This window comes from Chinchilla lanigera, unplaced genomic scaffold (genome assembly GCF_000276665.1).
Source record: "Chinchilla lanigera isolate Chin_1 unplaced genomic scaffold, ChiLan1.0 scaffold00026, whole genome shotgun sequence".
Taxonomy (NCBI): domain Eukaryota; kingdom Metazoa; phylum Chordata; class Mammalia; order Rodentia; family Chinchillidae; genus Chinchilla; species Chinchilla lanigera.
In genome coordinates, this window is record NW_004955427.1 from 20,839,082 (window position 1) to 20,854,198 (window position 15,117).

Below are 15,117 nucleotides of genomic sequence, written 5' to 3' on the forward strand. Positions count from 1 at the left end.
TAGACACACAGGATAGCTAGGATAATTGTTCTACTAATATCTGTTGGTTTATTGAAAGGAACTGTTAATGTGTAATTGATCAATCTTGCATGCCTACGTCTGGTTATATGTGCATCCATTTTGAAGATGACATTATGTAACATAACAACCATTGTTAATATCCTATCATCATGTTTTGAAATTTTGTATCATTTTGATTGCTCTCTATGCTGTTTTATGTATTTGTTTTTGTTATTTTCTTAATGAAAAACAAAATTTATATGTATATATAAGGAGAACTGCAATAGGTGTATTGCTAATGTGTGTGGTTTTGGTAATCAGAATAACAGATCCATTGAAGAACCATTGTTGAACTCCTACCATTTTGCACGGTGAAGCTCTACATCATTTCCAATGTTTTATGTTTTTATTATTTTTGTTTTTATTTTGTTTTTTACTTGTTACTGTCTTTGTTTGATCAAGCTTACATTCTTATGTCTAGTGGACTGGGCAACTTCGTTGAAGATAACAGTATGTAATGTAGCAATCACTGTAAATTTTTATCATTTTGTTTTGAGGTCATGTATCATTTCTGTTGTTTTTGTGTTGTTTTTTGTCTTCTTGTTGTTTTGCCAAGTTTTTTAATTTTTAAATTTAAAAAAGTTAAAAAAAAAAAGCAAGAACAAGATAAAGTACAACTTAATGCAAGTTCACAGGTATTCGTTATATTATTAAAATAATCATAATAGGCCCACATGTAGACTGATAATAATATACATGAAAGAACATGATTAATACAAATGTGTACATCTGATGTCTTTTAAAAAGGAGAGAAACCAACTTACTTCATACTTAAAATTTTTTCTCATTTGTTTTCACATGGTAAGACCTAACTGATCCATATGAACACACTTTGTCGCAGGTCACATTAAGCAAAGACGCATTATCTTATTAATATGTATTCACACCTGAACAAAATATAGCTCTCTAGAAAGTCAGCTCACAGGACATCATTGCCCACAAGGCAAGAGCATGAAAAGAGAGAAATCCAGAGATCCATTATAGTACACAAGCGAATTCTGAAATAATTTGCAAACAAAATTTAATAGCTTTCCACATTCTCTGGAGAAACTTTTTTCTCCATGTACTTCAATTCTATGGATTCTACAGTTGTGAACACGTTAACACTGCATAGAAATGCATTTAACATCTCCTAGTTACCCATTTTTAAATTTCCAAAAAAAAAGTGCTTTTGAGGTGTATTAAAATGATGACAGTTACAAATAATAAATCTAGAGATTTCTTGTATGTTTCTGAAAACAAAAACTATAATCCCTGTTTTTTGATAGATAAAAATCTGTCTTTAATTTGGATTAGGCTTTATAAAGCTTACACTTCTGAGAAGGGTAACAAACATCTATAAAAAGGTACACACTGATTCCTACCAACATGTTCAGCAGCTGGTGTCTGGGACAGGCACAGACACACTGCTTGGGACCCACCTACAGGTGGAAGGGAAGGGAGCCGAGTTCCGCAGCACGCAGGCAGTGCTCCCCCTTCTTGGTCTGCCAACACCGGCTTCAGAGAAGGTGGAGGGAAGCAGTGACTAGAAGAGCAGCTGACAAGTATCATGTCAGCGGAACACCTCCTATAAGCATGCAAGTGTGGTTTTTGTTATCTCACCCCACAGTGTTGGAGAGGACAGAGAACATTACTACTGGCAGAAAAGTTTGTGGTACAGGTAAAAATAATCATCATAATAACCGATATGATATTAAGCCCTTCACTATGTTTCATTTAATGTTTGTAACAACTTTTGAAGAGTTAGAGTTTCAGTAAACTCTAACCAGACTTAGAGTTTCAGTAGCTTGTCCAAAGTCCCTCAGCTAGTAAGACAGCCCAGATCCAAACCCCGGTTTGTGTAAACTCATCAACTGGAGGATTCTAGAATCTACTGCTCAATCTGTCAATAAATTCACGGTATAATCTCCTCACAATAAAGCCAAGCTTGCTCTCCTTCACTGCCACGCACACATGGGGTGGGGTCACTACGGAATGAAGGTGTGCATTTACACTGAGCTACATCTTAGAGTAAAAGGACTCTTTAAATTTTATTTTTTTATTTTGAGACAAAGTCTCACTAAATTGCTAAATGGTCCAGGCTGGTCTCAGATTTATGATTTTCCTGTCTCAGCCTCCCTTGTATCATACCAACTAACCCGGCTGCCTTCACTCTCTACCATCACATTTGTAAAATCAAAATAGTTTTTCTGGGCCAGCAGACTTCTCAATAAATTTATGTTATTTATCATGAGGCAAGAAGGAAACCACATGAATATCCTTTGTGGAAGAAAGTATTGTTGCTCTCTCTAAAAAAAAGTCACTTTTGTAAAAGCATGAAAGATGTCTTCTAAGCAGGAAAAAAATCATTGATAAATTTCAACTATATAATTGGAAACAATTAAATTAAATGCTACTAATTCTCTTCCTTATGACAGGACCACAGGTTAGCAAACGATGTCCAAGCTAGCATCAGATACATGATTTGGTAAATAAATTACTGAAAGACAGTCACAGCCTTTTGTTTTGGTATTGTGTATGGCTACTGTGGTGCTACAACGTCAGAGTGGAGAGCCTGTGACAGAGGCCATCCGGCCACAAGTCAGAAGTAAGTTCCCTCTAGGCTTTTACAGAGGAAAGTTTGCAGGCCAGTGCACTAGGCAATCTGAAGGTATGGTCTACATAAAATGTGCAGTTTACCTGTCTGTGATAAAGAATTATTAGCTGTTGGTACCATAAAAATGTCAAGAACTTTGTTTTTACCTTGAAGGTTTTCCTTCTGCAACAAAGAGTTGAGTTGGTTCATACAGTTGAAGACGAGAATGGACTCTACAGATGCTCTGTACTGCCCAGAATGCTCAGTGCTCACATTCAGCCCCAGGCTTTGAATTCCAGGTCCGGTCTCCAGGCCTTCTAGAAGTGGGAGCTCATGAGGAAGGTAACTGGTGACCATACTGTGAAGAGTCGGCTCCATGGAGTCTGGATCTAATAACCAGCATGCGACCTGAATAGGATAGCAATCAGAATATTTTCTGATGTTTTCTAAGACCTTTGTGTAAAAATTTATTTATATCACTCATTTCACTTATTCAGTGGCACAATCACAACAGGACACAGTTTGGTACCAATAACAGCAGTGGACTTCACTTTTCCATCATCAAAATGCTCCTGGATAGCCTACTTTTGAAGGTTTAAAAACCAAGTGCCTCCAACTGAAACCATGTGTCTGAGAAGAAAGATGAGGGTTAGGCTAATTTGGCCTAAGCAACTATAATAAGATGGGCCCATATGATTTTAGGTTTCCATAGCTCTTTCAACAGCAGAAATGAAGCACAAATGTCTTACTATCAAAAGTTCATATCCAGGTCTTCAGAAAGTCTCTATATTTTCTCTTCAGGATAGGAGTCTATCACCAGGACTGTCCAATTAGTCACCTGATTGCTATTTTTAGCTTCCACTTGAAACTAGGAATCCTGTAGCTTCTGATACTAGATAAAACAGACCATGAACTAGACTTATAATACAGAAATCTAAGTTTTGCTAATATTTCTGAAAATGACTGCATGACTCAGTTACTTCTTTTGTAGGCTAATCATGTGGTGCTTTGAATGAGAGAGTCTGATATAAAAGTTGGCTAGTTATAAGAATGAGATTTTAAAAAAATCTTATCCAAAAGTGTGATTAATAAAACCAAACATGAAATATTTCAAGTAGTTTAAGAAGAAGATGCTATATGAATCTAGGATGCTATATAGTTTTAATGAGAGGCTCATATAGAAATTCTTATTTTAGACTCCAAAATTAAATGATAACCTTTTATATCTAGTAGACGTTCATTTAAAATCTTAGCCAAAAAAAAAAAAAAAGAAGAAAAAAGAAAAGAAACCGTGGCTGAGCATGTTGCATAGCATGCATTAAACCTTAGGTTTAGGCATAATCCCCAGTACCACATGAAAGTAAGAAAAAGGAAGAAAGAAAAAAAGAAACTAAAAGATCATCCTATCGACTACACAGCATTGGTAACAACTGTCATACTACTTATTCAATTCTAAATTAGTACTCTGAATGTCTAATATGTCCATTGTCAAAAAATGGAAAGAGTGATGTATCTTTAAAGATTATATTATAAATAAAGATCTTCTGAAACACATTATGGTGTTAAATGTATATTCTATAACGTTACCCCTCCCTGTATTAACTGAGAGCTATGAAGAGTGTATCGCGCTTTGCTGCAACGTAAGAACATTCTCAGTGACTAGTACAATGTACCTCTGTGTCCCCGAGGTATAACCCTTTTGACATCTTGTAATCATGAACCTTTCCTATTTTCTGCCTCCATTTTCATGGATATTTGGAAAATCCTATCATATACCTAAATTGAACAGTTCTTATTTCACTTTGAATTTACTATGAGACAAAAACTTACAATTTATGACTAAAATTAATTTTTAAAAAAATCTCTGAGGAAAGACATGAGCCTTAGGGTTTAGAATTTGTGACAACTCTGTTTTCATCTACACAGAGATATTTGGTACATAATACTGTATTCTGGGGGTAGAGATTATTGGATAAAGACATAACTTCTCTAAACAATTTAAATTGCATTATTTAAGTTAAATAAATACCAACTAATTGAAGAATTAACCTAAATCCTAACAATGTTTAAGTTCATAAAAATCAGTAAGATAGAGAACCTTAGGATCTTCATAACTTTGCTCCAGCGAGATGCCACAGGACCGCAGAAGAATTTTATAGCTCTGGATAAAATCATAGATGATAACAGAGCGGTCCTTATCAGATTCCTTTTGCAAGCATGACTGAAGGTGCCACATCCTTTCTCTCACAGTCAGGGCTGGATCCAGAGGAGGTGGGGCCAAACTGGCACTAATTTCTTGGGACAAAAAAAAAAGTCTTAATGCAAAAATTACATGATTTATTTGAAGCAGCAATCTTAAGGCTAAAAAAAAAAACTCAGAAGCTAAGGATCCAGTGCCAAGTGACCACTAAGTCAGCATAGCCTTGTCCAGGTCATATTGACTATCTACAGGAAGTGCTTCTTAATCTAAATATTAGGTTTGGGCTACAAGTTTTATAAAGCTCTATTTAATCACAGGAGAGAAAACTCTAAAATATCAAGACTTCAAAATAAAACTACATTTTTCAGAAAAAGGAGTTAAAGATAGGTATCTTGAAGTTAATTTTATTATTACTTTGTTTTGTTCTGAGACAGAGTCTTGCTATGTGGTATAGGCTGGCCTTCTATGCACAATGTACTCCAGGCTTGCCTCACACTCACAGTGACCCTGGGATCCTGGGATTACAGGCATGGCACTGCTAACATGCTTGGCACTGAAGTGAATTTTCAAGGGAGACATTATAATGTCATATCAAAAGTAAAAGTAGAAGTTCAAGCAACTACTGAGCCCAACAAACTTTCCTACCAAGCAAGTGAAAATACTTCATCCTTACTAAGGAACAGACTCTATATGAAAACCTTATTAATTTTGCTCCTGTCCAAAACCAAGCCAACAGTTGAGTGTCTACCAGCCATAACAGACCACAAGGTATTTCTAGATCTTATGCTTTCAACTCCAAAGGCTCCTCCAAAGGCTATGTGACCCAGCAACACTGTCTCTGGATGAGATCCAGACACAATCAAAGCAGGGGAAAAGACTGAGAAGAAATAACCATTGGTCCACTGCTTACAGCTGGTTATGTAACAGGAAGAGGGAGCAAAGAAAGCACTTCTTAAAACACTCATTCCAGTCTAGGGGTACAGCTAGCTAAAGTGGTGGAGCACTTGCCTAGCAGGTGCAAGGCACTAGTGGTGGAGCACTTGCCTAGCAGGTGCAAGGCACTAGGTTCAAGCCCTGGCAATTATGTACACATTTACTGCTATCCAAATAACAATACTTTTCAATTTTATAAATAAATCCTGAGTCATATCAGGGTATTGTTCTCAACAAATGGAATTACTACCCTAATAGGTGTTTCATTAATTACATGGTGACTTGGCCAAATTCTGATTCCTTACCAGAATGCTGCTGCTCCTTCTGCAGTGAAACATAATATGCATCTCTTCCACCCCAGCACACTGCCAGTCCAACCACTAGTGTGTCATCTGAGCCTTGAACAAAAAATCTATCATCTTGAACCGGGGTTTCCTGATGTAAGCGAGCTAAGTGAACCAATGTGAAATAGTCAAAAAATCCATAAGACGTTAAACAAATTGTTAAAACAATGATAAAAAACTACACTTGATACAATTTACAGATTTTAAAATAGGCATTATTAAGATAGCTATTTGATGTATATAAGATCTTTCTAGGCTTCCTATCAAGTAAGATACCTGTCATCATAAAAAATCTTTGAAAGATTTCTTAAAGTAGATCTATAATAATGATTAAATCAGTATTACCAACTAAAGGAAGAAAGCTACACTATAAGTTTCTATAACTCAAACACAAAGAGGACATATGGACATGGTGGTGCACAACTGTAATTCCCACACTTGGAAGGCTGAGGCAGGAAGACTGCCATGAGTTCAAGGCCAGCCTGGGCTACATTATGAACTCAAGGCCAGGCCTGAACTACACAGTGAGATCCTGTCTAACAACAACAACAACAAAAAAAAAACAGAAAAGAAATCAAGAGGACTAGCGTATCGCAAAAATACTGTAGCACATTCAGCAATTCTTAACAAAGAAGAAACTGAGTTCTACTCCTTACTGAAGAACTATGATTTCAATGTCTATTAAAACTATGATTTATGAACTATGATTCTAATATCTATTATTTTACCTAAATTAATAGATCCTCATTTTTACAGAGGTCAATAACCAATCTGAGGGCTGGGGATTTAGCTCAGCGGCACAGCACCTGCCTGGCAAGCACAAGGTCGTGAGTTCAGTTCCCAATACCAGAAAAAAAAAAAAAAAGAAAAAGAAAAAACAACAACAAAAAAATAACCGATCTGTTTCACTTACAAACATTTCCTCACTACCTGAAAAATAACTGGCACTGAACTGGCATGTAAGAACTCAATACACATTCGTTAAATTTCAAACAGTGTTTTAATCCCTCTAGTCTCTAGCAAACAGCCTCTTAACAGAAAATGTGCTCAATTTTTTATGTAATGGACAAAAAATGGAAAATGCTATTGAACACTAAAAGTACATAACAACTATTAACTGGTATGTTCTATGAACTGAAGATCAAATAGTTACAAGTTTAGAAAAATACTCATTTGTAAATACAGAGATTCAAGAAATCAAGTCAAATCCAATTTCCACAATGGTTTCACAAAGCTTACTACAGGTACTGCCCATAATCGAGAACCCAGGGTCATGCAGTTAGACGAGAATATCATGGCAGTATTTACCAAAAGCACCAACTTGCAAAATCTGGGACAGCTTTGTCAGACTTTGGAATCAACATTTCAGTGTGGAATTCATTCATGACTATTCACTGGTGGTCAAAGTTCTACTTTAGATAAATCTGGAAAAATGTAGTTAATGCACATTCTGAAGCAATATAATGCCTATCTGCTATGTACTTCTGTGGTTATATAAGTAAATAATGGTATTATAAGCTAATACAAAATAATTCATGAACACTAGTGATTAATAAAAATTGCATGTCACATTAGGACAACATCTAAGTATAAGAGAAATGCCTGATAATATTCAAAATTACCTTAATTTTCATAAATTTATATTCCAACTAATATAGTATGCCTTTCTTTTAGGTACTAGGAATCGAACTCAGGACCTCGTGCTTGTCAGGCAGGCACTTGTGCCACTGAGCTATATCCCCAGCCCCCAACTAATATCATATGTATCACATATACCTCTTATACTGGGGAATAATAATTAGAATCTAGCTAGACCAAATAAATAAAGCTATTTCTCAACAAGATTGTGTCTAATATTTAATACTAAAAAGGCAAAATCTCATCTCAGTCCACTAGTTTATAATGGGAAAAAACAAAATTTCATAAAATTTTTACCTTGCTTAAACCTTTCACCAATAGTAACAGCTTTAGAGGACGTCAGATTTCTTGTCTTTTCACAGGCCAGTGCGATAGAAAACCGTTGTTTGCCCCGCCACTCCTTAATGAATGTCTGAAAGAGAGTCTGGTCACTTGCTACATCGATTATAGCCAAACTTTCTGAACTGCAGGAGACTGGAGTTAACTGCAAGCTATCCTGTGACACCTGGAGTGAAACACTTGTGTGTCTAACAGGACCATCACCTTGGAAACGACTCCTACTCTCTGGACTTAAGCCATGGCTTTTCATATCTGAAGGTGACCCAAATGAATAACCTTCACCAAGCTGTAAAGCATTATTTGTACAAGGTTTTACAGAAGGTCCAAGAATCTCGTGGAAGACCAGCTTAGAAGCAGATACTGGAATGGGTGTAGGAGGAATGAGACCATTAGCATCGATGACTGAGTTTTCTTTACAAGGCAAGAGGGATGGACTTTCACCGTGACTGGCCTTGTTCTCTGGTGCATCCATTTTGCTTTTTACTCCATTATTACAGGAAGGTGAAATTCCCTGAGATTGATATGTCTCTGAATTTGAAATCATTTCTGGTCTCTCATTTAACTCAGTACTTTGTCCTTTCAATCTAGGTAAGTGTACAGTCACTAATTTTGGTTTTTCATTTTCTAGAGGGCTGGACACTTTATCTAAAATCTGTTGCAATCCTGGACTTAAATCAAAGGACGCCCCTGACCATATGAATGCATTATTTGGCCTTGTCTCAGTTAACGTGGACTTTTCAGCCATTTCGTCTTGATGTCCTCCAATTACCTCTCCATGGGGGTGACCATTATCTTTAATCACTGAATCACTTTGTTCTAATGCTCTAAAAGGTACTTCAGTATTGTGTTTCTCTTGGACAGAAGCTACATTGGCATTGTCCATAGCTTCAATCATCTGAGCAGAATCTACTTCTGAAAACATAATAGATTCATTATTGAAACAAGTTAACTGCTGCTGAACATTTTGATGTTTATCCATACTTGATGTTTTAGCTGGATCCTCTTGCTGCAGACACAGAGAATCACTGACACGGTTTGACGTTATTTCAGAAGGAAGGAGTTCTTTTGCTTGCCCATCAGGTGGCTGTTCTTTTACTAGGAAGTCTTCGCTGAAACTGTCAAAGAGAAAACTGTCACTCATATTCAAGCTTGTTTCAGGATCTAGCAGACAGTCTCCTTTCATATCAGGGGGAGTTCTCTTTGGAGGCAGCACAGGTAGGACTGACTTCACAGTCACAGGTGTTTGATAACCTTGAAGAAAACTATTTAATTGGGAGTCAGTAACAGAAGTTTCACATCCTTTAAAACAAGGTCCATTTTCCTCTATTAGTATTGGAGAATTAAAAATTGGGCTTTCTGGAGTTGGGCTATCAACCCCATGTTTGGTGCTTTGCTCCTCCATGACTACAGTCTTAGGGTCTGAATGGGCTGTGCTCGTCACTCCTGGAGGATGCTGCTCACTGGAAGTGACAGGAAACTCTTTCTGAAAAGAGCCCAGTGAGTTCTGTCTGTCTGAGCTTTTTCTTGCTGTAAGGTTGGTGTTGTTTGCTCCTTGTTTGGTGTTTTCAGTTGCCATCTGCTGAATTATTTTCTCTGACTGAGTATCTAGGTAGAAACTATCTTTAAAATCACACAGTACTAAACCTAAATTGGAAGCATGATTATTTTCATTTTTGTTTGTTGTTTTTTCTTGCATTCTAGAAGAATTTAAAAATTTTTCATGCTGACCTCCTGATTTCCCAAATATTCCCACTGACTGAAATATTCCACTAGGTACCTCAGTTCTTTTACTACTTCCTAATGCTTGAGAATGATTGGATTTACTTTCTTCACTATTAGACTTCACAGTTTCACATTTGCTAGAAGCAACATTTATGACTCTATGCATACAACTACTGACTACCTCACAAGGCATTTTTGCCTCTGTTATTTTTTTCTGTGTAGTACAAGCATCTGGCTGTTTACCACATTGTTTTTCCAGCCACTGGTTCACTGGATGAGTATCATGGTGTTTCACAGGAAGAATCTGGTTTTTAGAATCATTTTGAATTGCTACTTTATTTATTTTTTCTGTCTCACTGACAGCTATTCCACTTTCATTTTTACTAACCATACTAGTGGGCTCACAAATCCTATTTTTGCTTGGGGATCCCATTAAAAAATGCTCCACAAGAGAATCATTAGTTATTGTTCTATTCCTTAAACAATATTGCTCTGTTTGTAACAGGAATGATGTTTTATTGTTTCTTCCCCCAGCACAAGCCATATTTTTGACCAGGGGCTCTGGACTTCGAAATTCCACAGTCTTCTCATCAAACATAAATGTGTTTTCACAAACAGGACCAGACATAGAGCCTTTCATCCCAGAGTCAGTCACAGGACTTCTGTCCCGGGATTGTTTTTGGCACTTTCTAAGTTTCCAACATAGAAAACTTGGGCTCATCTGGTCTGAACTAAAATTCAAAGTTGCTTTTTTTGTTTTCCCTAATGAGACTGGAACAACTTTCCTAGTGCTCATTTTTCCCTCGTTCAGAAAAGTTCTGGGCTTCTCTTTTTTTAGGCCCAAAGAAGCCCGTTTTCTTCCTCTGAAAATGGAATCTCTCCTATGCCCCTGATTACTATTCTGGAGCTTACAGTGAAAGGAATTTGTGTGCTCTCTTCTTTTATCTAAATCTTCCACTGTATTTGGTGAATTACTAACATAAGTGTCACTAAATCTTGTATTACTTTTGTTCTTTGGTGTTAATTGTTTGCGACAACCTGGAGCCTGTAGTACAAGTGTGTGTTCCTTCTCCTCTGACTCACTCCCAGTCAGTGAGTATGTACCAGCACTTAAAGGGGAACAGGAATCCCACTGAACTCCCATTTCAACTAAGTCCTGCTGCAGGATCATTTTGGCTTCATCCACTATCAAGACTGCTGCTTCTCTTGGAGTTAAACCTTTTCTGCCAGACACCCAAACTGTTCCCATATTCCGACGTTCTTCAACTGCTTCCTCTTCCTCGTCCACTGCCTTTCGGGCACTACACAAGAAAACAGGAAAGGAAATTAATGCACTCACTGAGTCTTTCATTCATTCATAGAGCGAAGATTCATTAAATATTCTATCTGAGCTGTCCCAGGAACTGAAGAAACGTCACTAAACAGGAGAGAATTATATCTGCTCTCATGGTACTTACATTACAATGGGCAAATCAAATGTTTAAAATGCTCTGAAGGCCAGAATTTACCTTAGTTGTGCAGCACCTGCCTGGCAAGCATGAGGTCCTGAGTTTGATTCCCAGTACCTGCTCCCCAGGCCAAAAAACAAGAGAAAATGCTATGGTAACTGGTGATAAGAGTTGTACACAAAAATTAAGCACCAGAAAGACCATTACTCAGGCAATAGGCAGAAGTTACAGGACACCATTAAAATCTTAATGAATCAGATAAAGAAAAGTACAAACTACTAAAACAAAAATACGTACCTTTCAAATTTAAAATAAAACAACAAAGCGTACCCAACAAACACAGAAACATGGTACCATAAAATACATATCATTATAAAATAAAATGAAAGCATAAAGATCAAGCACATAGGTCATATCAATAGTATAAATAGGACTGAATCATCCAATAAAAGAAAAACACTTTCTTTTTTGTTGTTTGTTTTGTTTTGTTTTGTTGAGACAGGGTCTTGCCATATATTCCACGCTGGCCTTGAACTCACTATGTAGCTTAGGCTAGTCTCAAACTGTCAGTGATTCTCCTGCCTCTGCTTCTCAAGTGCTAGGATTACAGGTGTGCACCACCATGCCTGGCAATACTTTTAACTTGGTCCACAAAGCAAGTTCAAATTACATTTCAATATGACACACAGAAAGCCTATCAAATTACATTTCAATATGACACACAGAAAGCCTATCTAAAACATAATGTTTGCAAAATGACAATAAAGGGAAGGCAAAGGAATTCCTTAGCAACAGGAAGCAGTGAAAAGATAATCCAGTATCTGATAAAATACAATTCTAGCCAAAAAAGGCTTTAAATGTGATAAAGATTACTCTTAATGCTTAAAACCATAATCACAAAAAAACCATGAATAGTTATACACCAAAGAACATTTGTGAAGCAAATATTACAGAAGGTTAGAGGACACAGAAAGAAATGCACTGAAAGAGTAGAATAGTAATAGAACAGACTACTGTTACTAAAAGACAAGAAACATGTCTGTATGTGTATGGAGTACATGGAGAAAGAAAAAAGAACCTAGTAAACCTAGTCAGTGAGGTAGATTTGCATGAATATATTCTAAATGTTATACCTTTACTGTAGAAAATATATTTAATGTGTATTGGTCATAGTTTAGGTCACAAAAACATCAGTGAGTTCTATGTGGAAATGTTAGAAACAACACTTAGATTGCAAGGCAATAAAGCCAAAAATTATGAACAAAAATATACCCTTCTGCAGGGCAATTTTGATTCTCTTACCAAAGCTACCTAGTTTGTTCATAATTTCTGGGTTTGGTCAGTGAACAAAGCAAAAATGTTCAATATGTTTATTACTACTCAAGACTGAATTGTAGGTATTAGCTAATTCAATTAGGCAAGAGAAATCAAATAAAAGTATAAGAACGAGTAAGGAATAAGTACAATATCCCTACTTTAGATGAAACAGCAATTATCTACAGCCATACCACCATGAACATGCCCAATTTCACTACATCAATATACCTGGGAAATTCTAGAGAAACAATGGCAAAAGTTAACTCAATAAAAGAATTCAGAAAGTAGGAGGATAAAAAAATATACAAAAATCAAAATAGCCTTCATAAATAATAAACATAGTATATTGGTTGTAGTTACTTTTTTCACTCTGAGACAACATACCTAACACACGAAGTTAAAGAAGTAAAGGTTTATTTGGCTCACAACTGTAGAGGGTTCAGTCCATAGTCAGTTGGCTCCAAGGCAGGGTGGCACGGCAGAGGAGCATCACAGAGGAGAAACAGTCCCAAGGGGAAAGCATGCTAGTCCTCTTTCTGCCCCTTTATAGTCCATGCAGGCTACCTGCCTTAGGAAAAATGTAATACTCACACCCTTAATCCTAGCCAGAACTAGGCCAAATCTATCAGTGAACTGATTTAGTAATTACACATCCTTTATCCCACCATTACACCAGCCCCCTCTGAAAAGGCCCATGTATGACCACATGAGGTTTTGGGGGGACAGCTAGACACAAGCTGTAACATTATAAGAGAGCCATCAACTAAAATAAAAATAAAGATCAAAGAGGAATAAAATTAACAAGAGCCAGGTGTGGTGGCACATGCCTGTAATCCCAGCACTTGGGAGGCTGAGGCAGGAGGATCATTGTGAGTTTGAGACCAGCCTGGGTTACAAAGTGAGTACAAGGCCAACCTGAACTGCATAGTGAGACCTTGTCTCAAAAAGACCAAAAAAATAATAATAAAATTAACAAGAAATATGGAAAAAAATCTATCTCAAAAAACTTTTAAAAATTCTTGTAAAACACAAAGACTAAATCAGATGGAAAGATAACCCTCTCCTCTTGAATAGGTTGATCTAGTATTAAACAGGTATCAGTTCTCCATAAATTAAATTTTAATCCAACCCAATAACAACAGCAAAGCACTATAAATTTCATATGGCAAACATTCAAGAATTGCCAGAAAAAAATACTGAAAAACTTTAAGTGGGAACTCGCCTACCAACTTCTAAAACATTCTATGTATAAAGCCTTTATAATAAAAAGCACGGTACTGGCTCATGAACAGACAAAAACAATAGTAGACTGCAGCCCAGAAATCCTAAATTCATATGGAGATTTAGTATATTGTGAAGGTAGAACCAAGTCACTGGAACAAAGAAACACTTTGCAATAAGTGGGTAAAAGATAAAACCATATCTAGACTTCCCATTATACATAAAACTAAATTGTAAATGCATCAGAAGTCTAAATGGAAACTTATAAAAACTGGAAGAAAATATGTAAATTTCTCTTTAATCTCGTATAAGAAAGGCTTTCCAACTGTGGCTCAATTCAGAGGCAAAAAGAAAGGAAAAGACTGATAAAAATAAATTGATAGAAGGTGGGTGTGGTGGCACAGGCCTGTAATCCCAGGAGGCTGAGGCAGGAGGATTGCAGTGAGTGTGAGGCCATCCTGAACTACATAGCAAGACCCCGTCTCAACAACAACCAAAAAAAAAAACAAATAAATAAATTGACAGAAAAATAATACTGCCTGTAAAAAACATGATAAAAATCAATGGTCAACTGATGAATTGTAGGGAAACATTTGAAATATGCACACCAAATAAAGTGCTAAAAATGCTAATCTGTTTGAAAAATAAAAAAATCTTTGAAGGACAACAACAGAATCCAATAGAAATATAAGGATTAAACCTAATCAGATAATTCACAAAGACATAAAAATGTCCCTGAAACATGAAAGGATGTTCACCATCACTCAAAATTAGAGAAGTGGAAATGAAAAGCATGCTGAGATACAATGTCTTACTTATCAGACTGGTGGAAATGAAAAACTCTAACAATGGATTCATTCTGTTGGCGAAGCTCTGAGGTGTCAGGCATTGACTGACATATCTAACATTAATTTAATCATAAGGAAACAGTCAAATTTAAATTGGGATATATTCTGCAAAATAATTTGCCAGTACTTTTTAAAAATATCACAAGCCTGAAGAAAAAAAAAAGGACTGAGGATGTGTTTCTAATTAAAATAGAATAAAGAGCTATTCGGAAGAGCAAGTGATCAGGCCAGGTGTGGTGGGCTCACACTGTGATCCCAGCAGTCACTGTGCAGGTTGGCCAGAAGACAGCTTAGGGTGACTTTGAAGCCAGCCTAGGCTCCTAATGAGCTCAATGTCAGCCTCAGCTATGAATGATCCATTGAGGTCGTGTCAGAAGTTAACACGAAACCAGATGTGGTGTGTGTGCCTATAATTCTGCACTTGGGAGGCCAAGGCAAGAGGAGAGCTGAGAGTTTAAGACCAGCCTGGGCT

General features: G+C 36.7%; 1 protein-coding gene across 3 annotated transcripts in view; it reads right to left on the minus strand.

Annotated features, from left to right (window-relative positions):
- Polq (polymerase (DNA directed), theta) overlaps positions 1-15,117 on the minus strand; it is a 115,763-nt gene that overhangs the window by 59,750 nt on the left and 40,896 nt on the right. For all 3 annotated transcript variants that reach the window (XM_013515227.1, XM_005386484.2, XM_013515228.1), the window contains 4 exons: positions 8,048-11,112; positions 6,074-6,217; positions 4,734-4,930; positions 2,803-3,043 (listed from right to left, as the gene is read on the minus strand). In XM_013515227.1, the coding sequence (XP_013370681.1) occupies positions 2,803-3,043; positions 4,734-4,930; positions 6,074-6,217; positions 8,048-11,112 (3,647 nt within the window). The remainder of the gene's footprint in view (positions 1-2,802; positions 3,044-4,733; positions 4,931-6,073; positions 6,218-8,047; positions 11,113-15,117) is intronic.